A 26,661-nucleotide genomic window follows, 5' to 3' on the forward strand; every position below is an offset into this window, starting at 1 on the left:
GTGTGTGTGTGTGTGTGTGTGTGTGTGTGTGTGTGTGTGTGTGTGTGTCAGGCCTGCATGGCAGAGAGCATTATGTTAAATCTGGCTGGCCAGTTGATCATGCTACAGCGGGACCGTTCAGGACCGCAAGTGCGAGAGAAAGACACGGCTGCTGTCAACAAGAAGCTGGTGAGTACACACTGATATCTTTGCATGCAAAATGTTCTAATAATACTGATGTCCGTGCAAACAGAAATCAGACCTCACACCACTAAAACTGAATTTTAAATTTTAGACATCCCCTCATAACAGCTTTGCTTTTTTTCCCCCCACTAGCTCCCATTTTGTCCCCCTGTCGTGTTGGCCCAGTGTGTGGAGAATGTTTGGACCACCTGTCGATCCAACAAGAAAAAGCGCCATCTGCTGGAGGCTCTTTGGTTGTCCTGTGGAGAAGCGGGCATGAAAGTGTGGCTGCCACTTTTCCCCCGAGACCATCGCAAACCCCACTCCTTCCTCTCCAGACGCATAATGCTGCCCTTCCACATCAACATCTACCCTTTGGCCGTGCTGTTCGAGGATGCCCTCGTACTGGGGGCAACCAATGAGACTGTGCTCTACGACGGGATGCAGGGATCCTCAGAGCCACTGGAGGCACTGTTTCCCTACTGCACAGTAGAGAGGACCTCACAGATCTACCTCCACCACATACTGAGACAGCTGCTGGTTCGCAACCTGGGTGAACAGGTACTTGGAGCAACCTGGCTCAACATATCTGCTTATTTTTATAAGGGTTTTGCTTTGCTTGGAGTAGTTTTGACTACATTCTTTGTAAGCGATAACACAGGTCCATACTGTAATCACATTAGCCTCGTAATGTTCTTACCCTGAGCAAAAAGAACCTTGAAATCCAAGTCCGAAGAAACTGAGATACTTGTCGCCAAAGAGGAAGCCAGAAAAGGTGTAACTTTCCCAGGTGTTTACTCTGGAGTGACGATGGGGGGGGGGGACAAAGAAAAGAAATGAGGCTTCCAGCACTGCATTTTTAAGAGCAGATAAGGCAATTTAAGATGAGATATTTGATACTGGAATACGTTGAAATGAAAAGGTTAAACCCTACTTTTTTTCCATTTGCAATTTTTGTTCAGGAAAACTTTAAATAAAGACCAAAAGGCACTGATCACGATGATGATGATGATGATCAGGGCATGATGATGACAAAGCTCTGAGAAACTTTCTTTTCAAGTTTGTGTGAATTAGTTTGAATTACCAAGAAATTCAGGTATGAAAATATTGATAGTCAGTGAAACGGTCGTGCGTGTGATGTTAGTATATGAGAGAATTTATTCCTTTCTTTACTGTTTCCTTTCAAGGCTTTAATGCTGGCTCAGTCATGTGCCTCCCTCCCCTACTTCCCCCATGTCATGGAGCTGATGGTTCATGTAGTGCTGGAAGAAGAGGCAACGTCGCGGGAGCCCATACCCGACCCGCTGCTTCCCACCGTTGCAAAGTTCATCACAGAGTTCCCCCTGTTCCTCCAGACCATCGTCCACTGCGCCAGGAAGACCGAGTACGCCCTGTGGAACTACCTGTTTGCAGCCGTGGGAAACCCCAAAGATCTGTTTGAGGAGTGTCTCATGGCTCAGGATCTGGACACAGCGGCCTCCTATTTGATTATACTGCAGGTAACGAGCGGAGTCAACAGCTCATATTACCATATTCTGCATTCCCCACTTCAGTTAACTTTATAATGGCAGAGATTATTTGCATTTTCACCCTTGAAAATCTTTGGAAAAGAGTCTAATTTATTTTTCCAAGATCCTTAAAAAGATCCTCAAAGTCTCTTTTTCTCCTCCTCCATAAAGAATATGGAGGTTCCAGCAGTGAGCAGACAGCACGCCACTCTTCTCTTCAACACGGCTCTCGAGCAGGGCAAGTGGGACCTTTGCCGGCACATGATCAGATTCCTCAAAGCCATTGGTTCAGGGGAGATGGAGACTCCGCCCCCAACACCCACTACTCAGGTGAGGAGCTGAAAATGTTACAGGAAGACAGTGACTGTCAGTCTGTCTGGCTTCAAGCAAGGGCACCAACCTCGTACGGTTTTATCTTTATTCTGTCTTAAATTCACTGACTGTCCTTTAATGATCTTTTATTGTCTCTTCCTGTTTTATTTGTTTGTTTTATTCTGTGTTATTGCACAGCTCTTTCTGACTACATGCCCATGAAAAGCGCTTTTTATGAACTTTAAACTGGTAAGCTTCAAACGTGTTTCTGTGTTCAGGAACCCAGCTCAACTGGAGGTTTCGAGTTCTTTAGAAATCGCAGCATCAGCTTGTCTCAGTCGGCCGACTCGGTCACCGCAGGAAAGTTCAACCTGCAGAAGACCTTCAGTATGCCTTCTGGATCTTCTGCTAAAGGGTACCTGCACATTATTTTGCATAAAAGTGGACACTAGTACTGCAGTTTGTTCAGAATGTGCTCTGCTCATCTAACTATTCCTGTCTTTTCCCTCTGTTGCATCCTCCCGCCAGTCGGGATGTGGAGTGTGCAGAGAACATGTATATCGACATGATGCTGTGGCGCCATGCCCGTCACCTCCTGGAGCAGGTGCGCCTTCGTGATCTGGGATGCTTTTCCGCTCAGCTGGGCTTCGAACTCATCGGCTGGTTATGTCGCGAGCGAAACCGCGTGGCCCGAGTTGATGATTTTGTATTGGCGCTGAAGAAGCTCCATAAGGACTTCCTCTGGCCGTTCCCTGTCATTCCTGTGGGAAACCTCAGCTCACCACTGAAGAATGGACGGTGCCGTACAGGTGAGTGAAGAACAGGAAGGTTTACAGAGAAATCAATTATTACTTTAAATATTTAAAGGTGATGGTTGAATAGCCATCCAGTATGGTGCCCCAGTTTGCATACTACTGACAATTTAATCCTTACATGCCATCACTGGCTTCATCGCTGTAATTCTTGCTGTTCTTCGTTGTTGTTTTCAGTGCTGAGCCCACAGTTGTTGAAGTCACAGTCAGCAGACAGCCTGCTGAACAACGACATGGACACGGCACCGCCTCCGACAGCTCCTGACAACCACACCTGGATGGACGGGCTTGAGCAGAGACCCAAAGACATGGACACAGCCTCTTCTGCTCACTCAAACCAGCACTCACCACAGACTCATGAGGCCTTCCTGTCACTGCTCACCAACAAAGGTAATAAAACTTTAACAGTTATTCCCTTCTTTTGTTTTCATCCGCTTAAGCTGAACTTCATCTTTCACTCACTGCGCTTTCTAGTCGAGGAGTACAGCATCGGCTCGGCCACAGACCTCACAGAGACCAGCTCAGTGGTGGATGGCGACTGGACAATGGTGGACGAGAACTCGTCCACTTTGAGCCTGAGTCAGGCCGAGCTGGAGCACATCTCCATGGAGCTGGCCAACAAAGGCCCGCACAAGTCCCAGGTGCAGCTCAGGTGGGACCCCATTCAAACTATGGTAGTTTAATTCAATGCAAAATCAACACGTATATTTAAGCTGCGCCTTCTGTGTGTCTATCAGATATCTTCTCCATGTGTTCATGGAGGCGGGCTGCCTGGAGTGGTGTGTGGTGATTGGTTTGATCCTGCGGGATGCAAATGTCATCAAGCAGGTGATCAGTTTCCTGGACAACCCAGAGGTTCCTGCGGAAAATGTGCAGAGTGTCCGAAATGGATTATTAGCAGTCGATGCGTGGGCCTCCACAGACTGGTGGGTAGTTCTGTGCTGGTACCGATATTTTTAATCTATAAAAACACGTTATGTAGGGGAGAGCAGTGTGTTCTGATTTATGAGATGTCATCTTTAGTTTGGAAATTGTGACACATTTTTAATGACCACTAAATCACTGTGATTTTTTTTATTTTTTTTATATTACACAATAGGGCAGCACAGTGGTGCTGAGTTCAATTCCACCATCAGGAATTGGAGTGTGGAGTTTGCATGTTTGTGTGGGTTCTCCTCGGATAATAATAATAATAATTATTAATAATTATTAATAATAATAATGGATTGGATTTATATAGCGCTTTTTCAAGGACCCCAAAGTGCTTTACAATGCCACTATTCATTCACTCTCACATTCACACACTGGTGGAAGCAGCTACGGTTGTAGCCACAGCTGCCCTGGGGCAGACTGACAGAAGCGAGGCTGCCATATCGCGCCATCGGCCCCTCTAGCCAACACCAGTAGGCGGTAGGGTAAAGTGTCTTGCCCAAGGACACAAAGACCAGGACAGAGAGCCCGGGGATCGAACCGGCGACCTTCCGGTTACAGATACGCTTCCCAACCCCCTGAGCCACGGTACTCCAGCTTCCTCCCACAGTCCAAAGACATGCACTTTGTGGGGATAGGTTAATTGAAAAATCTAAATTGCCCATAGGTGTGAATGCGGGAGTGAGTGCGGCTGGTTGTTTTTCCCTGTGTGTTAGCCCTGCGACAGACTGGCGACCTGTCCAGGGCGTACCCCGCCTCTCGCCCTATGACAGCTGGGATAAGGATAAGCGGATGCGAATGCGTGGATGGATATTACGCAATAAATACAAACCACACCTTCCAGCAGTACCATCAGTCCTAATACACTAGTATAGAGCCGATACCAGTGCCGGCGTTGTTATCGATCCTATTATCAAAAGTCACGATCAGTAGCAATCAGATACCGATACCAGTATTGATAACTATGCTATCAGTATTTGGATTGACCTATCCAACTCTACTGATGGATATAACAACTCGTATAGAGAGATTTCTTTACCTTTTTTATTACAATAAATGTTTTGTCTTCTTCCCGTAGCCTGGGTTACAAACCATTCCTCAGCCTGATCCAGCCGCAGCTGCAGCGGCTGATGGAGTCGACGTCGGAGCAGGTGCAGCCTGAAGCCTTCCAGCCTGCCACCCAATGCTCCAAGCTCAGTGGCTCTGAAGGTCTGGGAGGAGCCGCGGTACCTCGGGCAGAAGACAGCAGAGGAGTGGTGACCCCGCTGGGCCTGGCCCTGCCCTCTCTCGAACCCGCAGGAGTTTTCCCCCGTCCCCCCTCTGAGGACTGTCCTCCCGAACAAACGGAGGAGCAGGGGGAGGAGGAGGGAACCTACGACTGCACCTTGTCCTGAAGCCTCTTCTGGACTTTTTAACCTGTGAACCCTTCAAGGGCCGGAGTGGTGAAAGCTGCAGCATTGGCTGACTGGAAAAAGACTTCATTTGTGTGAGCGAGCGTGTGCGTGCCTGCGTTTGTGCGCCTCTTTGTCGGTTCCTACTTCAGTCAGTATTACCCACTCTTTAGATCGCTATCAGCCCGACAGGCACAAAGACATCACAGCACAAACGGTTCCTTTTTTAACAGAGCTCATTTCAGCAGATTGTGCTGGTAGATTAGAGAGGAGGGTTACTCATGTCAGTTGTTTTCCACTTGTGTTGTTTTGGAAGCTGTAGAGCAGCACGCGAAAGCTTGGGTAGAGCGATAGAATCAGTTCAGAGGGTCTGTTCTGATCTTTGCGCTAACCGCGGAGCATAACGTAGAACAAAGAAAAAGCTCGAGAACCTTTTACGGGACTCGCTGAAGTGCGTCTGAGCCTACAGTACGTGAAGCGTGCCGTTCTGTCTGTGTGCACAAGAGGTGTTTCATACTTTCATACCTCAGTATAATTTTAAAATATTTTGTGATACCTTTTTTTCTATAATGTAACAGTGTACAGGATGACATTATTTTTCTATCCCTCTGCAGTCACCCTGTGACCAAAAAAAAAGAAAAAACACCCTCAGCAGATGATTCTGTGTGATTCTTTAAAACAGTTGAATTTAAGGTTTCTAAGAAAATGATCTGTGAGTAGAATCCCACTGTTCTGAGTGCAGACTAGTTTCTTACCACTGATCAGCACCTCGCCCGCCCGCTGCCCACCCCCTCCCTAGTGATGCTAAAGTACAGAATCAGCTGCCTCGCCCTTCCCCGTGTGGGTTTTCACACAAAGCAAAGCAGATCTGTGTTGATCCTTCTCAACACTTCCTGCGCTGAATAAAAAAAAAAAAAAAAATCACAAGATGCTTTTTTTTTTTTAAATTCAAAAAAGGCTTTGTTTCCCATCACGCCAAACGCACATCATTAGTGAGTTTTTAAAAGCCATCAGGTGGATCGTTGGCTTGTCAGCAGTGTTAGGAGCGACGCGTTAGTATTGTTTTAGTTTGAGGGATTGATTGTTGTGCAATAGATAAGTCGCCGTGTGGTTTTTGACCCTCACCCTCTCGCAGTTCGTCCGGACCACCCGCGAGACGAGCGGGAGGCCGATCGCCGTGTTCTCGTGCTTCCGAGTGGAAATCTGAACGCGTGTGCAGGGCCGTGTTCACACCATGTTGACATGATTGGTGACTCTGATCACGTGGAATTGATTTTTATCGTGTTAGTCCTCGTCATTACTATTATTTATTGGGATTATTAGCTGAGAGATCATTCCTGCTTTGTTTTTAATGACTGATAACAAAACTCCTTCTCCCTCCTCTTTAGTTATCAAAGTCATGCATTGGCTCAACTACAAGCACTAAAAGAAAAACAATGCGTCAGTATTATATTGTGCAATGTATTGAAATGTTACTCAGCTTTATTTTTTTATGCTTACTGCTTTTGTGTTTGTTTTTTCTTTCATTTCCCCCCCAGCTGTGCGCTTCTCATCCTAGACCAAAATGATAAGTTATAGTTGGGTGTGTTTATCTGTTTAGATTCTTGAATGGTTTCTCTTCTACGAGCTGCCCGTCACTATACACAAAAAGGTTGAGACGGCCCGAGCGGCTCTGTATCGTCTACTTCGACCCTCCTTCCGCTCTGAACAAGCCTACAGCTCCACTACAAGCTTTACTTGAACACGGACACTTGATGAACCAAAGACTTTACGTCCAGAGGCCTTCTGTTTTAACCCCGTTGCTTCGATTTGAACGTTCAAGTCCTCATGCAGAGGGAGGAGAATCTCACTCGCGCACATCCCAGCCCTCTCATCAGAAACATCATCGCTCAAAACTAATGCTGACGGTATGCGAGACAATTTCCTACGGAAATGAATATTTCAGCTCTTTTATGGTTTCCTTCTCGGTGAGGAAGGAGTGTCGTTCGCTCGCTCAGTAAAACGTGGACAGCAGCTCCCTCCCACCCGTGTACAGTTTAAAAGTATTGCTCGTTTCCTCAGAGTCGAGATTTATTTCTGGGGCAGCAGACATCCTCAATGCAGTGTAAAGATACTCTCTTGTACATTCGCCTTTTCTACTTATATTTGGTTTTCTACTTCATTTTCCCCCCCTTGTACATATAGACCAATAAATTATTTTTAAAAGGTTTTTCTGCCTCTTTGACCTCCTTATTTTTAAAGCAACACAGCAGCTGCAGACAAAGCAGCAACGTGTGTGTGTTTGGCTTTAAATACTCTAGAAAAGAGCTCTTATATTAATGTTTGACACCAGAAAAAACTGAGTTAACTGACATATTAACATTACAACTCCACAAATATCACACGGGGGAATCTGCTGGCTTTAAATTGACTGTTTTGTTAAATTCACGTTTAAAAGACTGTTCTGGGTTTTATTCTTCGAGCTGTGGTGCCCTTGCAGTGTTTATATTAAAACATAATTGATATCTGTACATGCAGTTTTGAAGTAAGATCAGCAAGCAGGAGTGGATGCATTTCCTCTGCCTGTAGAAAGAGAGCAGAGTTATTTTACTTATGCAAAAATTCTCATGGCCAAAATGTAATTTTTAGTTAAACAAGTGTCAAATGGTTGCCATGTCAGGGTCAGCTGTAACAGAACGGCAGGGATTTTGTTTGTATTGGTGATATACTTTACAGGCAGAAAATGGACATATTCACTCGACTTAAAGTGACACTGATTGGTCAGTAGCCAGTTACCATGCCGATGTATCAAAGAAAAAACAGGCTTAACCCTGAAGTTACCTGGGTGAACATGAAACCCCGCCTCACCATGTAGCTGATATAGCTGATGATGTTAGTGTCCACGTCTGAAGAAGTGACACTTGCCAAGATTAAACGTAAGAAGCTTTTTAATTGCTGTACAAGTGTTAAATTAATTCAAACTTTTTGCATAATGTGAAATCATCCCGTAAATTGAATACATGGATACCCTGTTAACCAGACCCAATAATCCAAAGCTCAACAGTCAACAGTTCCAACTAAGAAAACAAAACTTCAAGGAAGAAGGTTAACGGTTATGTGACGGTCGTTAGAAAGAAAGAAAAAAAAAATCTGTCTTGTTAGAAATCAACTCTAAGAACAAAACTAGCAGTTACAGATGTGGATGAAAGGTCAATTTAAAGAAAGAAAAACCCCAAAACTTCAAATGTAATATTTTTAGATATCACATTAAGATATTTAAAAGTATCCCACAGTTAAAGAACGTATTTCTTGACTTGATATGGACTTCTAGACTGTTATGTGTGAAGAAGATAAAGTCCAAAATCTGAACTCACGCTCAACAAAAACGTTCAGTGCAGTGCCCGTCAGCCTCTCAGCCTACACTAGTTCACACTAACACAGTAACGCATAGTAAATTCAAATCACTCACATCTGAAAAGGAGTGTGTATGAAGCTCTCGAACACTGGGAGTAACAGCAGTGTAGGGTGAGCCATTTCTCAGCCTTTCCCCGCTCTGCCCCTCTATTACAGCAGTACCTGCTCGGGACAAAATGAGACTTTTTACTGGTCTTAGTAAAGAAAAAAAAAATCCATCTTTCAGTCTGGAGCAGCAGGATCAAGTACAGAGTCGGCCGTCAGTGGACAGATCAGAAAAGACTGGACTTTTTTCTTTCCTCCCAGGTTTTAGTGCCGCACTCAAACTGCAGACACCCGAAACGTGAACACGGGTGAGGTGATGAACGTTATCATGAGGTAAATGGCAAAACAACCGAAATGTATATAGGCATGGTACTTTAGTGAGAGCAAAAACTACATCACCACCAAGCAAAAATCTAATTTGTTTAAATCTTTGTCCTTTTGAAGGAGCACCGAGGTCTCGCTGATCTTTGCAGGAATCAGCTGATGAGGTGAAAAAGTCCAAGCAGGCGCTTTCACCTGCATCACACGGGCTTCCTCAGCAGGTGGAGTCGAAGCGCTTCAAGTGCCTGTCGTCAAAGTTAAGACTGAAATTTTTTTTCATTGCTATGAAACCAGTAAAAAGAAGCATCCTTTATCATTTGATCTGACCCGTGAGGCGACACGAACACACACTCCACTCACGTGCTGAGATATAACTCCAGAATAGCTACAGAGTGGCTCAATATGAATTTTATGACTTTAAAATAGTTTGACTTTCAAAAAAAAGAGCACAGTGGGACAATCTGCTGAAGGCTGTGATGGATGTTAGCAATCCACGGGCATGAAAACGCTTTGCAGTGTGGCACTTGATAGCTTTTAAGACCACTGAGATGTTTGTGTCCACAACAGTAAACGTTTTGTGCGTCTTTGGAAGCAAAACTTTAAGGCCTCCTTTCATTGTGATTTCTCGTTTTGTGGCAAACAGACAACATGGTTCACGGTGACACCTCGCTAGGTAGACTCGAGGCAGACGAAAGACTTGTTTCATTAGTCAACAACCCGATTCCACCTTTGACTCCTTTAAAGAGGAGTCAAACCTGGGGACGCAGGGAAGTCAGACTTTCTGAAAACACAGATATGGACGTAGCCCACAGATAAGCATGGTGACACTTTATAAACCATTTAAATAATCTCTCTTTTCAACATTAATTAACTTTTGTTAGCTAAACCTCCTCTAAAGCTTTCCCACAGTAACATTCAATCTGAAACTTATCTCGGTGTTGAGTTTGATCAGTCCGGAGGTAGTGGTAGTACCATGTGAAGCAGACTGTGGATGTGAGCTACAGAAAAAACAACAGCACAAATAAAACTGAGCCCTCTCCAGCAGCTGATTTTACATTCAAGAAAGGGAAAATCAAAAAGTGGGAATAAAAGCCAATCCCAGATTCCCGAGGTTTTCAGCGACTTATATTGTCTGACCCACGACCCGGGAAGGCATTTCTTTTGCTTACAGATGCAATAAACAAAAGCAGAGGATCACATTTGAAAATCAATGAAGCAAAAGATTTGTTAAAGTCACTGCTGGAGACGGCTGGAAGCATAGTCAAGTTTTCCTTTTTTTCCCTTGCTCTTAAAAAAGAAAAAAAAAAGTGCAGTTACTACTACAGTGGGAACAAATGTGAAACGGATGCAAAGGTACACCCCCCTGTGGACTGGGGGGGGGTAAATCCTGAACAATCTTAAACCCTAAAACAAAATTAAACTGCATAAACACGTCAAGTGAATTTACACTGCCCTCCGGATTTAACCACCACTTCCAGAACAGCTTGAATTCAGACATCTGTTTTCATTTAACAGTTTTCTGTCTGCACGCCATGTCCTCCGACAGTTTAAGCAGGCGTTACATTCCTCGTTAAAACGCGTGGCTCCAAAAATAAAAAAAAAAATAAAAATGAGTGGTCTTAGTAAAGAAGGGCAAGTCAGTAAATCAAACTATTAAAACAAGTGCAGGTTAATGACAAGTGACTTTCAAAGTATCCGGTTAAATTCAGAGGAGGAGAGAACAGGTTGAACTCATCCATCATGTGTTATTGCACCCTGCGATGCACAGCGCGGTTGGTAGACACATTTAATATGAGACAACGTTCAGAGTGGTTTTGCTGATAAAGAGCAGTGGAGGTAGCCGTGCGGTGTTAGTTGTTCGGGAGGAACACTGGCGTTAGTGAGGAAGAGCGAGGGTGGATGTGAGCGAAAGGAAAAGCGAGTTACAGCAAGTAAAGCAAAAGGCACGATTGAACAAGTAGAGAACAGAAGAAAAAAACAAAAACTAACCCCTTCCTTTCACTAAGCCGGGAGTGAGCACAGCACCAAGCATCTCTCCTTGGTTAACTACAGTGCCTATTGACACAGTGGTGGGGGTCTCTCAGGCTGGCTGGGGTGGAGCTCGCATGTGTTGTGTGTGTTACAGTTTGAGTGAAAAGGCAGTGGGGTCACTCCTCTGTATTCTTCCTTGTAATCTCTTCTACATCTGTCTTGTGGAGCCCTGTAGGCCAAAGCTCTCCTCTGCAGCAGCCTCGTGGGATGTGTGACATCCTCAGTATCGGTACATGTCATAGGTACTGACCCAGGAAGAGGGAAAAGCCCACGTGGGGAACCTGTGAAGCATTTCCTCCAACCGAGCAGTCCTCTGGTCTTTCCCAAAGAAATAGTGGGAGGAGATGGCGACTGAGACGATCCCCTCGGGGCCAGATGGGTCAGGGTCTGCGGGAGGCTGACAAACAGAGGGACAGAAATAAAACAGCAGAAGAACCAAATAAGATTAGCAATGTCTTAAGTCTGATTATGCTGCATGAGGAGTTTGTCTGAGCCACGAGGGGTTACGTGCAGCATTCATTGCAAATCGTGGCTCAGTCCCACTCATTTTAAAACATGGGCCACATGCAGCCGACTTTGATCTTAAGCAAGCGGAATCAGTGAAGCTGATCAGTAAAGCAGGGGAGCTCGTTATAGCTGCAAAAGTAAAACTGATGAAAACAGTTCAAAGTCCAAAATTCTACATTTTTCTGATTCTGGCCCCCAGGCCTTATGTTTGGCCGTAATAATAGGACAAAAACCTCGTGACTAGGAAAAATCTGTGGTTTCCCAGCGGTGTTTTTCACTTTCAGCAAACAACTGCAAGTAGTGGGGTGACCAGCTTCAGATGGCAACTGCACAGGTTGTCTCAAAATAATCATGGGTCTCACTGCTGGACTGACTGCAGTCACTCAGGTTTACAAATAATTACCATCGAATTTATAAATGAAGACAAATTGACAACATGTTGCAATTAAACAGTTAGTCATCTGTGACAAATTTATTTGCAATCCTGGGATTGACTCAACTGGTTATATTGTGCTTGTATTAAACTTCATTAAAAATAAAGTTTCCAGTCATGTGTTATTTTGCACTCAAATTGCCATCCTGCAGCAACTATTCGTGGAGACATTTCTGTGTCAAATCCATGTGGCTGTGGTTGGACTCTGAATCTAACAAGTTAATGTGAATTCCTGTGTGTGTAGATGGCAACAGGTACATGATATTTGCCTGTTTATCACAGTTAATTACTGTAATTTGCAAAACTATTGCAGGTAATTTTCAGTACAGACTGCTTGATGCGCCAAAGTCACTATGAAGATGGAAATAGGAAATGTAAATAAGAAGAAAAGGTCAGTACCTGTATTTCAAACCAGAAGGTCCATGTGGGGGCATCAAGGCCATGTGAATAGAAGATAAAATATTCTCCGCTCAGGTCAAATCGAGGCGTCCCGTCACCGAAGGACCAGGTAGAGAGGCTGGCTCCTCGATGAGGCATTAGATACAAAGACATGTGGCTCGGGCCTGCATGAGACAGGAAGGTCAAGGGTGAAACACAAAGTGATACCTACAGCTACAAATCAACGCACAACACTCTCACATTCTTCACACATCCTGCACATGTGATCACATGCTCTTTAAAAATGGTCATCAATTTTCTGATTTACACCTGGTCCATGTTTTGGGTTTGCTCCTTCTGCTATCACTTGGTACTTCTTTAGATCCCCAAAATCCTAACCCTCTATTAGCTGCTCCTGACCTTTCACACTGAATGTCATCTTGATCGTTCCCCAGCTCGTCTCTTCTTTGGACAGCAGGCTGAACTCCACCGGAGAGCTCGGAGACACTTCCGGAGCGGGGAGGTACCAGTTCTTCCTGCAAACACACGGGAGCACTTGTGAAGTTCAAAGCATGACTGAAACAAGCATTTATTATGACACCAGAGGCATCAAAGCTACAAGGCTGACCTGCTGAGGAACTTGACGGGCAGGAACCAGGGATAACCACAGAAAGGTCGGTCCTCTCTGCAGCGGGTCCGAACCGTTTCATTGATCTCGGGGATGTGGGGTGTGATGTGCTGCATGCCCGTGTAGTCAAAGCTGTTTATCCACAGACCTGAGTCTCGGCTCTCCACTTCTCCCTGGAGATTGTGGAAGGTCCGTGTTGTATGCTGCAGGGAGAGTAACAGGAAAAGAAAAACAACAAAGTTCTTTGATGTTAACATGTTCTCTTTTCTTTCACGTGCTTTGTGCTACATCTGTTTAGCTGGAATGACTCAATGTAAATTACATACGTGAGCACATCAAGGAGGGAAATATAATAATAAAAGATGACAGAATTATTTTCATGTTTAAGAAACACAATTTAACACGTCAAGAACACTCGAAGAGTTAGGCTCCTCGAGACTGTTTACAACTCGAAGGATTTACACCGAGGTGCAAACGGGCAGGTTGCACTCAAGAACAGGAAGGCCAGATTAGACTGTCATACAAGATCTAAAAGAGGCTGCACAGTTCTGGAAAAATTATTGGGACAGATGAAACCAAAATGGACATGTGCTGGAATGAATAGCGGAGAATATTATGGAGAAGAGAAACAGCTCATGATCTGAATCATACCACGTTATCATTTAACTGTGGTGGAGGTAACACTATGGCATAAGCAGGTACTGCAGCCAGTGGACATTGGTTTCTTGAGGGTGTGACTGCTGATAGAAGCAGCAGAATGAATTGTGCAGTGTACGGGACTATGAGCTCAGCTCAGATTCAGCCAAATGCTGCAAAACTGATCAGACCGTACTTTAATTCAAGGGTTTCAAGCTCCTGCAACTCATTTAGAAATGTCTTCTCGCATCATTTTCATTTCAAACCGAGTCACTCAGACCTCAAACGTCATGCAATGGACAGGCCAGAGCTTTAGGTTCTGGCCGTTATGAATACATTTACTGGTTTTGACTTCTCCTTGCAGATCCAGTTTCTCTTTTTCTTACATACTGTATCTGTATCATTTTTGTGTATATTTGTGTTTTTGTGTGCATGTTATGAATTTCAACCTGCAGGAAAACTCTCTTTGGTCGCGGACTGTCTAGATCGCCCGAGTAAGGAAAGAAGAGGCCACAGGACACCAACAGGAACATGATGGTGAAGACGAACCCAAGACCTGCCATGATCCGCTTAGTGCTACGCACCAAGTAGATAAAATGCAGCTGACAAAGACATGAGCATGTGTTACTAAACAGCAGAAGGAACGGGCATTTGAAAATACAACTAAGGTGGCACAAAATACCTGATTCTCCAACACATTTTCTAAATTAAATTCACTTCTGCCAATTATACTCCATACTATACGTATATTTCCTTCTGTATCTGGTTTGAAAATAAACTCACTACTACTACCAGATTAATCAAAACAATTCTTTAGTCAAGTATATTCTGTCTAATTCAAAATGGGATTTCTCTGTTTCCTCTGCTTAATAAAAATCCTGATTTTCTTCTCACTCCTATATATAATGTAGAAATACTCACAAAAAAGGAGGAGAGGAAGATGGTTGCCAGAGTGACTAAGGAGGCCAGCACCACCTCGGGGGGTATCTCTGTGCCACTCCGCCCCATGATGGGAGTGAAAATCTCAAACACCACCCAGATGAGAAACATGAAGTGCACATATGGCAACGCCAGGCCCAGCAGGTACAGCACGCAGTACTTCGCTGATGCTCCTGGAGAAAAAAAGAAATCTTTGTCAGGTATAACTGAGCCAGAGAGACACACACACACACACACACACACACTGGATTCTCGTAGCTGCCCCCAAATCCATCTTAAAGAGAAAAGCGTTTATACAGTCTTCAAAGTTTAACATCTAAACACTACAACTCAAATGTGATTCCAGTCCTGTTTTCTGCTGTGCAAGCAGAAAAAAACAACATGCTTTGCAGTGAGTTTTGCAGATTCAGTGAATGTGTGCCTTATTTCCTGCCTACAATATATTTAGAAAAACATTTCGCTGAACTCTGCTGCTGCTACTTAAGATTTGTCTGTTGCTGCATGATCCATCCATCATATTGTTACTATTTATCCAGCGACTTAATCATTTAGGATCCAATCCAGAACCCTTTTGATCACTTGGGGGCAAAAAAAACAACAAAAACAACAACAACAAAAAACACCTCTTTGATACATATCTATCTTTTGTGTGTATTTTTCAAAAGACATAAGATAGTCTGATAAGAACTTTAAGCATACACAGGCCTTTGGTCAAGAGCACAATAGGAGCTAGAAAGGAAGAGGGTTCACCTTTATTTCATGCAGTTACTTGGAGTTACTTTGACTATTTCTGTGATAACACAATCGTCTAAAATAGCCTGATAAGATTAGAGTACAATGAGAGGATGCTAGCTTCATCTTACTGCTAAGAGAGCTTATAAAGAGCAGGTATGAGCATATACATAATTTACTCTTGTGACTCTAGAAAAAGTATTAATAATTAACCAAAGCGTCCTTACTTTCAACAGTTTTTAGTACCCTGTGCTTCATTCAATCATGGTAAACAAGGTCGACTTTGAGATCAAGTCTTTACCTCTGTGTTTGAATTCTTTTGCCAGCAGCAGTCTGGTGGCCAGGGGGAAAGCCACCATTAGCATGGGCGCGTAGGCCGAACACAGGCCATGTTGGGTCAACCACACCAGGCTGCAACACCACAGCAGCAAGCTCACGTCAAAGTAAAGGTCACCCAGCTCTACCAGGCGGACGCCCTGTGAGGAAAACAAAAGCTCAACATACAGAAAATGTGCAGGGGAAGGTGTGTGATGCTTTGACAGATGAGGATTTAACCTGCAAGTATGAAAATCGAATTGTTGTTTTGCAAAACAACCACAACAACAGCAAAACAAATACAGAGAAGTTCATCATACTAATCAGAACTTTTGGGGGGATATCAGTAACAAATTAATGTCACTAATATACTCACCTGCCCCATAGATTAGGCATAACAATCAATGGATTCATTTAAAAGTGTCAAACTTTCAAACTGCAAACAACTGACTGCCGAGGCTTTTGGTCTGCTGTCAAGTTTCCGTTCACACGATTTAATGGTGAAATAGTACATAGAGGTTCTTATTTGGGTGAAATGTGAGTGCTGGGCTCTTCTTACATAAACTGCAAATAAGATCATCAACTCATCTATGTGGATAAAAAACAAGAAATAACTTCCACGGCTTTATCCCGAAATCACAACTGTAAACTAAAAGGAGGATAAAACCACTTAAGAAAATGACAATCACTACAACTATAACTTGTATAAGTTTAATTTGAGGACTAATAATTTCTTTACTCTGTCCTTGGAGCAAGACATTTTTCTTGCAGAATATACCATTCAGGATTAGAGTAAGGAAACATGCCGTTCTCTCAATAGTCATGTTGTTTCACTGAAGCGTTATGTAATCTGGGACAAAGGTTAGTCTGTGTCCTTACTGGAAAATGGCCATGATAAGCTGCAGTTCACATTGTGGTAAGCTGAGGCTCCAGATCTAAATCAATTCAGTGCAGCTCTTTCAGCTTTAAATTAGTGCTCGTATTTTATAAATGTCACACATACAATACGCCCATTCAATTTCAACCATCTGTTTCTACAAAGTATTCAACGACTCACCAAAGAAACCTATAACACTCTCTTTTAAAGCATGTGAGAAATGGATTTTGCTTTTATGACAGAGGTGCTAACATCTAAGAGCTGAATGAAAGCCTATTGAAAACCACAGTGAGAGAGATCAAATCTGGTAAATGTACATGTGAGGCACAAAGGACAGTCTGTCTCACATTTCTACAGTTTTATAACCACACACAGGCGACTGTCAGCAGTTTACCGAGTCATCATGACGCATCAGTCACAGTGAAATACTGTAATATCCACTTTACTACAATCAGAAAACAATCAATAAGAATAATTTAAGACCGATTTGAACTCTACAATCACCGTCCAATTTTTAGGTAGACTTTGCTAGGACTGGGTTAGACCCTTTTCTCTTAATTCTTTGTAGAACAAATTGAACAATGTGCTGGAAACACAGATTTTGGTCCATACTGACATGACAGCATCACACAGTTGCTGCAGATTAGTCAGCCTTTCATCCATAATGTCAATCTCCCATTCCACCATACCCCGCATGTGCTCAGTTGGTACTAAAGAGCACACAGTGTGCCAATAAAATATACTCCAGACAATTTCACTGCCACCTGCCTGAAATGTTCATCCAAGACTAGATGGATGCTTTCATACCAAATTCAAACTCTACTATCTGAAAGTTACGTGGGAAATTTAGGCTAAGCAGCCTATTCAACATTTTTTCCAACCTTCTGCTGTCCAGTTTTGAACTGTAGCCTCAGTTTTCTGTTCTAAACTGAGAGGAGTGACTTCTGACCATTCTCTCTAAACTCTGGAGATCCCAGTAGATCAGACTGCCGGCAACTGTGCCACATCCAAGGTCACATAAATCACCCTTCTTCCCCATTCTGAGGCTCACTTTGAACATTAGCATGTTGTCTGCAATATGGTTGGCTGATTGGACATTTGCCTTAATAAGCAGTTGAACAGGTGCAACTAACAAATTTAAAGAATAAAGATACTTTTTCCAACTTTAACACAACAAATAGTCCAAAATTTGTCTGTGACAATTCATTTTTCCTATTCATCAAATATAAGTGGGTTTTAGAAAGAAGCTACATCTTTGACAGTGATGCATAAAGTCACTTTTACCATACAATCAGACAATGCTCCTAAAAGGTTTAACAGTACATTTCACATTCAGTGTTACTGCTACTGTTAATCATGTCCGGCCACTCGGTCTCTGCTTGAAATTTACTGGAAGCTCTATTTTTAAAACTCCACTCACTCACCCCGTAGTACAGGTTCTTGGCCAGTGTGTGTATAAGTATCATCTTGCCAGTGGCTGCAGCTCCATACAGGCAGACTGAGGCATAGAAGTGGTTGTACCAAAACATGGAGCGGCCCAACAGAGTGACAAGCAGGGCCACAATCAGCACCGACAACAGGGTGACAAACCAGCTGAGCAATGCTACACCTGTGGCGCAGGCCAGGTCTCGAACATAGCGCCCACCTTGGAGACACAGAGACAAGTGACCAATTAAGCCAATAAATTAGGATTTTACCAATTTATTCTGCAGATCCACAAGAGCTCATCAAAGCTATTTGTTCTAAATATTAAAACTGCAACATATCATTAAAATATACGCAGCTTGGGGCCATTAATGCAAATGAATGAAAGCATTTCATGTTCATTACTTTTCTGGTAAGTGATGTAACCCTAAACCTTAACGATCAATTTCTTAGAAAATGACCTCTTCAAGGACTACCTTGCCCCCTAGTCAGAATCCTTGATTTAAAGACCAATCAGTAACAAGGATTAAGTGCAGGAAATGGTGACCTACCTCCATGGCCAGGCATTGAGGCTTTCTTGGCCAGGTAGAGGAACGTAGCTGTGGCCACCATGTAGTTGAGGATAGTGCCAACACGAGCTGGGTAAGCTACCACAATTACACCTAGCAGGTCAAAAAACACCATATTGCCATGGCGGTACTCTGAGGAATCAGCCAACTTTTCTGACATTGCCAGATACTTCAGAACGGCCAGGATGTTGTCACCTGAAAACAGGACGTAAATATGGAGTTAAAGACAGTCAAAGCTTCAGTGCATTTACTCCATAAAGAACAGTGTGCATCATCTGGGCAGCCTGCCATATACAATCAAGTTATCCAGACAGTAAATGACAACAGAATAAGAGGAACTGGGAGGTTTAGTCAATAGAGGTTTAGAGTTTCCACCACTTGTGATTTTATCCTACATACGGGGAAGTAAACAGATTATATGACTGAATATGAAAGTGATAACCTCATATGACTAAAAGGATCATCCTTTACAGAGCTGACATGTCACATGCATTACACCAGTTACTGTTGACTAAGCAGAAAAGGCTACACAGAGGGTGGCCTGTTAAATGGCACTATATTGGTAAATTACAGCCCCCAACACATGCAGATGACTACTGCGACCTCTTACACAAACAATAATATTGTAAAAACCAATTAAACACACATATACTGTTTTACTCACAGAAGAGTTTTTCCCCCATGACAGGACATGTAAGAGAGGATGATAGGATCTGACAGATAAGGACAGTACTCAGTGGTGTGTGTGTGTGTGTGTGTGTGTGTGTGTGTGTGTGTGTGTGTGTGTGTGTGTGTGTGTGTGTGTGTGCATACAAATCTTATTTACAAGTTTACAGGGCACAAAGGGCTTTCTGTTTAAATTGACTCTAAATATGAAGTTCAGCTCAGATCAGAAATCTGATTACAGGAAGGAACAGCAAGAGCGAGCTATACAGTGGATATAAAAAATACTGCCAGCGCTACCCATCAGCCTTGTAGTAGATACACCTATGGTATCAATTTAAAAATCCTGTTGCCTTATGAGCACAGCCTTAAACTAAGACTTTATTGAAGCACCTTTTGATTTTATCACAGCATACCATTCGTCAACATGGCATGTCTTGACTTGGGAACAGTTGCCTATGCTTCCTTGCAAACACACTCCAAATGTGTCAGATCTGAGTTGTTCTACACAGCCCTCTTCAGGTCACCCCACAAATATTCTACTGAAAACCTAAAAAAAACAAAAACTTTAATTTGCTTCTGTTGAATCCATTATTTTGTTGATTTGGATGTATGCTTGTCCCTCCACCTTTACGAAAGCCCCAGTTCAATCTGGAATGGCCCAACAAGAGTCCAGATGTAAATCCTTAAAAATGTGTGGGATGACCTGAAGGGAGCTGTGCACAAGTGCTATCTGATAGATTTGCAGCACTTGTCTGAGGAAGAGTGGGCAAATCAAGTCAAGATGTGCCATGCTACCCAAATCTCCCCTTGTGGACAATTAAAGGATTATTCTATTCTGCTAGTAGAGTCCTACTCAAGAATACTGAATGCACTCATTTTCACAGGTTGTAGGTCACATAAAAAGCGGGAAACGTTTTGAAATGACTCACTGTCGTCCCGTATTTTAACATCACAAAAACTTGGCATTTTTACAGGGGTGTGTAAACTTGTTTTCAATCCACTGCAGCAAAACAAAAAAACAAAAACAGTTTTGTTTTTTTCCCTCTGTACTACTGTACTATACTACCTCCATATCTGCACAGTTAATGGCACAAAAACACAAGGCAAGACAAAGCTCCATTGTTCTTCCGCCTGGTAGCTTTGCTGTGGCCAAAACAACACTGCACAATCAAGATTTTGTACAAAGTTCACTGCTTGCAATTTGCTCACATCTTTCTATTTTCTGTTTCTATCACAAAGCCAACACTGATGGTAATGATAAGATCCATTTTATAAACATGGCAACATGCTCTTTTTAGAAAAACATTTCACATATAATCTCTACAAGAGATCCACGCTGCGTTTGCTTTTAACAAAAGTGAATCGCTTGCTCCGCTTAGACCAAACCGAGAGACATAGATTTTTACGCAGAGGCCAAAGGGTGTATTCATCACAAGCTTCAAAAGAGCAGAACTGCTGATAGATCCTCGCCTTCCGTGCTGTGTCCTACTCTCCACCTTACAGCACTTTTCTGCCCTCTTCTTTACAGACTAAAAATACCTTCTGCCTCCGTCTGAAATCTCACTTTCTCTCTCTAATAATTCATGCCTTTCATGGGGAGTTGTTGCACACAGAAGAACAGAAGGGTGATGTCCAGTAGTTGCTGAGGGAGAGAGGAAAGATGCCAACTGATGCCAAGGTTTTTAGTGCTGTCTGACTGGATTCTCTGCTAAGCTAAGCAAAATTATTCAGCAACGCAGAAGCACAAGGGGCAACAGTCTGTGACTGCCGCTGTATGTGTGCATATTTAAGTCCTCAGACAGACTGGTGGACAAAGGACAAATGCACAGCAGGTGTCTGTAACAGAAAAATGGTGCTGGAGTGACAGCTCTCACATATTTGCAATGAGTCTTGAATAAAAGCGTAATAAATATTTGAGCATGGAAGCATATGAGGTCCGCTGCTTACCCGCTCTCTGTATCGAGTCTGTTAGGATCCTGTTTGCTGTATCGTACTTGGTGTGGTAGATGAAGCCGTTTTCAATGAAAGCCAGATCAATGCCTGCAAAAAAATATATTAAACCAGAACGCCAGTAATGGAAAAGCTCATCCAATTCACAGGTTACTGTAACGTGTGAAGCACAGAAAAAAAAAAAGTGATACATTTCATTGTCAGTGGTTCTATTACGCAAACTAGCAAGTATTAAAATTCTCAGAGAAGTCAAGGAGGCTCGAAAACTCACATCCCAAAAATCTGATTTCAAGAAGAATAGGGATTCTTTTGAAAACCCATAACACAGGAAATATGACCTTAAGCATAATTTAGGTGAAGACCAATTGAGTGGATCATTGTGTGCAAGCTACACTAAATTCTGACCAGAGCAGCGGGTCAGGAAGCACATCCTTCCTAACATTTTTAAAAAAAAGCATAATAAAGTAATGTTTAGCTATAAACATATTCTGCAAAGAAAACTTGCATATTTTCCTTATTGGCTTCTGTTATGTAGTGTAAGAATCGGTGGACTTACCTGGGATGTTACCAAAGTCCCTAAATATGCGGAAGTCCGTATCTGAGGGAATGACACCACTCTGAAAGACCTCCTGGCCGACCACAGAGGCGAAGGGGTGTTTGGCTGCATGCACGTAGGCTTGGACCAGCCACGGGTTCTCTGGACCTTTAAGGGAGAAGAGGCTGTTGAAATATTTTAGATACCTGACAATTAGCCTTGATTCCTAAATTTTGTCATACAGATTCATCCTTTTGTAGACAAAGATATATCATCAAAGTTATTTATCCCCTCGCCTCCACCATTTTTAAACCTGCCTGCTTGTATTTTGGTATTGTAAACATTTAAGTCTCTTTAAAGTACTAAACAAAGGAACAGTAGTTGACTGCTTTAACTGGAGAACCTGCAATGCTTTTTTGCATGCTATAGATGGTAGGCTGCACACACAAACACCAAAAAAAAGGCATCATAACAAACAAACAAGGCTAATTCCTCAAAGTAGTACGTTACAGTACCTGTCTGGAAAACAACCTCCTTGCCACCAACACCTGCAGCCTCCAAATTAATGAAGGCTCGCACCTGCTTGGCCCATGGGTGCTGGGTAATGAAACCATGACTGGCCTAAAGGAGAGCGTGGGGATCCAGAGAGACAAAGAGAGAAACAACAAAAAGAGATACAAATTAAACAAAATGACACCAATTCTCCTTACAGGCTAGTTTAACATCCCACCAAATGTTCTTTTTACCTGCAGTACATTTTCCTCTGCCCCGTTAAACAGGAAGATGACGCCGTGGTTAAGAGGAGTTGACTGGTTGGCCAGAGAATGGAGGACTTCCAGCATCACTGCACAGCTCACTGCATCATCACTGGCACCTAAGACAGAGAAACTGTCTTAGACAGAGAGCAGTGTGTCACGAATACCAATCGTGGGCTTCTAGTTTACTAAAACATTAGTGAGAGCAACAGAAATCAGTCTTAACCTGCTATTTACATCCAGAGAAATGCAATTAACATCCATCTGTCCTTACCTAGCAAAATAATGCGAGATAACAAAACACAGATGGTAGAAATAAAGCTCTAAATTATGAAGTGTAGAGAATAGGCCCTGTGTGAAGGAACATGTGACTACTTGATTACCAAAAAAAACCTTCCACCACTCCTGGTGAGAGAATAAAGAAAAAGGGGCACCAATGAGAGGAAAAGAAAGGAGCATGTGATACAGAAAGATTACACAGCTCAGCAGTGAAAATATACCAAAGTAAGGAAAATATGACCTGCAGATCAGAGGGGAAAACTCAGACATCATGTGCTCTGGCTTTCTACACTCAGTGAGTTCATGAGGTAGGGGTGGGGGCTTGTTCACCCTGTGTCTGCATACCATCCACATATGACAGTAGCATATTAATAGTTTTCTCTCACCATAAGACTTCAGAATGCATGCATCTGTGCAGGTTAGCTTTAAACAGGAAAAAAGTATTTTGAATTAACTTATGAGTTTCTTACCAAGTCCTGCCTGCTTTTATTCTTTGTTTTTCCATAAACAAACGTTAAGAATTCCAAGAAATCAAAGGCTTGGCAAGCACCGGGGGATGTGAAAATATATGTGTATCTTCCTGGTCCACACCTTTTGGATCAATTTCCTTTTACCAGTGTAGCTGTGTGTAACGCATATGTGTGTGAGAATGAGAGCTGGGAAAACATGCCTACCCACAAGGCTCGAGGGTGTAGAGTTAAAAAAAAAAAACCAACAACAAAAAAAACTGCTGAATTAAAACCAGACTAAAGCACAATGGCTGCACACTGCAATGTGCTACATATTTAAACCAAGCAGGGAAAAGAAAAGTTTACAATTCATCCTGTAGGGACTATAAATAATGATGATTGTTGTTAAGAGTTTATGTACATCAGCGACATTATTTAATGTGTTTATAGATCAGATTCTTTATAGATATATCTGTGCCACTTTTACAATTGGGGTGAGGAGGGGGAGGGGGTGTTTAACTAAATTTTAAGTATCAAAGAAACTATTTTATGACACAGTTTTAAAACGGAGTAGAAATAAAGCTCTCATGCACATGTTCTTGCATGCAACTCAGGCGTGCAAAAGCTCCACTGCAATGACTGGTTTTTTTTAACCAAATGTCACTCAAAAAAATAAAAAACACCAAGTGGTTTTCTAAATGTGTCACTCTAACTACAAATGACAGCAAATCAAGGTGATCAAAGTCAGTCTGATGAGCTCCATCCTCTGGAGACCATAAATAGTACAAAAGAGCACTTGCAGTACAACAACAGATTTAAGAAGATGTTTTTATAAAATGCACAGAATTTGCTGTTGACATGGTCTCCAGGTGTTAATTTGCAAGGTGTGGACTATAAATAAAACAAACACCACCACACTCAGGGTTTCACCCTCACGGAGGCATGTCTGTTCAAATGAGTAATTAATTTGTTTTTACCTGGACTGTTGGCCACTGTGTCAAAGTGGCAGTTGGCGAGCATGAGGTGCTGCGCGCCACCCTTGGGCTCCAGCCTAACGGCAATGTTGGTGATGTGATCATAGAAGCTAGTGAAGCCTCCGAGGAAATCAATGGAGAAGGTCCCAGTGGGACGCTGAATATCAATCGAGAGTTGATGAGGGCCTGCGGCGGTCTCGACCTGGATGTCCTCGATTTGCTTCAACAGGTATCCCACTGTCAGGACCTCATTCTCCTGGCTGCCCACAGGCCGAGGGCCAGCACTAGTAATCTGCTCCAAGTGCTGCCTAGATTGAGAGGTGAGAGAAAAGGACAAAGAGAGAAAGAAAAATAACCTGCCATGTTTACTGTGAAACATCAGTAAATCAAGGTGACTTGTCCCAACAGATCTGAGCATATCTCATCAATTTAACAGTTCAGTCATGTAATTACAGAGTCTGATTGAATGCCACTGTGCATGTGTAGACAAAGCATCAACAAAGTTTCATCAACAAAGGGGGGGGGGGGGGGGACTGCTTTAAACCTACAAATTTAACTGTAAAAGATTACAAGTTTCACCCTTCTTGTCTTGCTTTCTACTGAAAAGTGATTGAATACATGCAGAACAAGACTTGGAAACTGAACTGAGCAATCTTCAGTATTTCCTGAAGCATTGTACACAAGACATTTTTAAGGAAGCAAAACAATTGATCAAAGCTTAAGAGTGAGGTCTGGGGATTGGAGAACAGTGATATTGCCTTAGGAGGTGCTTACTCCCTTTCTTTCTCTTTAGAAGAAAACTGCTGTTTGCTTTTAGAGATACTAAAATACAGCAGTGGTTACTGATACTTAAAACAAATGAACTGTGCCTGATATCAAACCATAACCTCTAAAGTCATGTGTTGTAGTCCAGCTGTTATCCGTATAGATTAAAAACCAATCTCCTGCTCAATTTGGTTTTCTTGTAGCCAGTGTGGCACCACATGATATTTCAGAAATCTAAAGTGCTGCTTTCACTCAATTTTTCAATGACCTACTGCAAAATCTGGATTTGTGGGCGACAGACACAGAGCTCAGAGCTCTAATCAGTTCAAATGCAGCTTGTCTCACTCATTTATAGAGCAATGAGCCAAAAGATGGCAAATCCAGCTGCTCTGCACTTTCAGCAGCTCAGCTGACCTCAGATTCAATGCTATAATCCCTGCAGCCCTCTGTTACGCCATGAAACTGAATGAACTTTTAATCTGAAATTTCTACAGAGTCTTTTACAGGGACAAGATGTGTGATGTTTATTATGATCCCTCTTACTGTATTTGAACATTTATTCGATTTTTTCTGTGTTTTATAAAATGTCAGGGTTGATAAGTAGGATAGCTCCTGATGCTTACTGTCACTGATCAATATGGTGATTTCTTCTTCTTCTCCTCCTGTTTGTTAATAATGTAATCTAACAAAAGCCCTGCTCCCAAAGGTGTCTTTTCTGTCTCCCACTACAATAAGAGAACTAACTACATGTACATGCTACCGCTATGCTCACGTGCTTTAAATCCGCATTTCCTGTTTCTCAACCGGTCCTTTAAAACCCTTTGTCGTGTATTTGCATTGGAAATGCACCAAATAAAAAACTTACTGTGTGCTACCGTATATAAATAAACACCTACTTTTTTAACATCTGACGGCTTTCAGAATTAGGACTTAGACAGTAAATTTATTATTCATCTACCCAGGGGTGGTTTTAAAAGGCTTAGGGGAGGAATAATGGTTAACTACATCAGATTAGTCCTAATAGTCGCTGCACCTATCCTCTCCTGAGACTGGCACCTGTCCACTTCGCGGCTTAGGTTAAAGGTAAAGGTGGAGATGGAGCGGAACAGGCAGTGGTTTCTGGGCAGGTCTCTTTCTCAACAGAAGAAAGATTAACCGGGCCAACACCTAGAGAATAAAACTGGTCTTATCGTAAAACTCACCTGGCTCTCACTGCGTTGAACTCGCCCGTCGGTTTTCCAATGACAAGCTGCTGCAAAGACAAGTGAACGAGTGCCCACAACACCAAAATAAACACAGAGACCAGGGAAGCTGCGAGCCCTTCTCGCAGCAGGTAAAGGTTCACTTCGGGCTTCCTCTTCGGCTCACCGTTGTAGCCGTTGTTCTCGCAGCGGTCCTGGGCTCCGTTATTATCCTGAGCGACGTATTGTTGAGTCCCGAAGGGTTTTATTCTCCGGACAGTGGTGTCGCCCTCCATTTCTAAGCCAGCGGTACATCAGCTGCAAGCGTCGCTCTCGGTCTTCGCCTTTTTCTTTTTCTTTTTTTCCTCCTCTCTTCGGACGACAAACGGATCGCGCAGAGGGACAAACTTGAATGAGAGGGCGGGAGGAGGAGGGAAATCAGAAGAGATTTGTCGAAACGTTATGCAAATGAAGTTACATTTCTGTGCTTACTAGGACTTAAAAACCACATAAATATATATTTATCTATATTTGATTTAAAAACGTTTTCTTTTTTTACTGACTTCGTCCGAAAATGGTCATCAGAAATATGGAGGAGCTGGACAAATACTGAGGTCAACTTACTCTGGAGGTATGAATACACATGTGACGTGACACACAACACAACACATGGCACAGTCTAAAAGAGCTTCATCTGCATCTGGCAACAATATCAATATAACTCATTGGAATTCTCTTTATGATAATCTGGAACTGAGAACAT

General features: G+C 42.8%; 2 protein-coding genes across 3 annotated transcripts in view; one reads left to right on the plus strand and one right to left on the minus strand.

Moving 5' to 3' along the window:
* Positions 1-7,324, plus strand: part of ric1 (RIC1 homolog, RAB6A GEF complex partner 1) — a 44,865-nt gene extending 37,541 nt beyond the window's left edge. For both annotated transcript variants that reach the window (XM_005735175.1, XM_005735176.1), the window contains exons 18-27: positions 52-168; positions 316-723; positions 1,350-1,661; positions 1,842-2,000; positions 2,261-2,397; positions 2,511-2,791; positions 2,972-3,184; positions 3,269-3,446; positions 3,532-3,720; positions 4,803-7,324. In XM_005735175.1, the coding sequence (XP_005735232.1) occupies positions 52-168; positions 316-723; positions 1,350-1,661; positions 1,842-2,000; positions 2,261-2,397; positions 2,511-2,791; positions 2,972-3,184; positions 3,269-3,446; positions 3,532-3,720; positions 4,803-5,118 (2,310 nt within the window). In that variant the 3' untranslated portion in view covers positions 5,119-7,324. The remainder of the gene's footprint in view (positions 1-51; positions 169-315; positions 724-1,349; positions 1,662-1,841; positions 2,001-2,260; positions 2,398-2,510; positions 2,792-2,971; positions 3,185-3,268; positions 3,447-3,531; positions 3,721-4,802) is intronic.
* Positions 7,325-8,024: 700 nt separating this feature from the next.
* Positions 8,025-26,653, minus strand: ermp1 (endoplasmic reticulum metallopeptidase 1). Its single transcript, XM_005735177.1, has 15 exons — positions 25,920-26,653; positions 23,956-24,260; positions 22,242-22,369; positions 22,011-22,116; positions 21,517-21,663; positions 20,958-21,050; positions 18,327-18,539; positions 17,775-17,995; positions 15,460-15,634; positions 14,409-14,599; positions 13,937-14,089; positions 12,852-13,054; positions 12,644-12,759; positions 12,245-12,408; positions 8,025-11,302 (listed from the first exon to the last, which is right to left on the minus strand). The coding sequence occupies exons 1-15, from the start codon at positions 26,192-26,194 to the stop codon at positions 11,126-11,128; spliced, it is 2,667 nt and encodes an 888-aa protein (XP_005735234.1). The 5' UTR covers positions 26,195-26,653; the 3' UTR covers positions 8,025-11,125.
* Positions 26,654-26,661: the final 8 nt, after the last annotated feature.

The sequence above is a fragment of the Pundamilia nyererei genome, unplaced genomic scaffold, assembly GCF_000239375.1.
Source record: "Pundamilia nyererei isolate P.nyererei 1_Seehausen unplaced genomic scaffold, PunNye1.0 scaffold00063, whole genome shotgun sequence".
NCBI lineage: Eukaryota > Metazoa > Chordata > Actinopteri > Cichliformes > Cichlidae > Pundamilia > Pundamilia nyererei.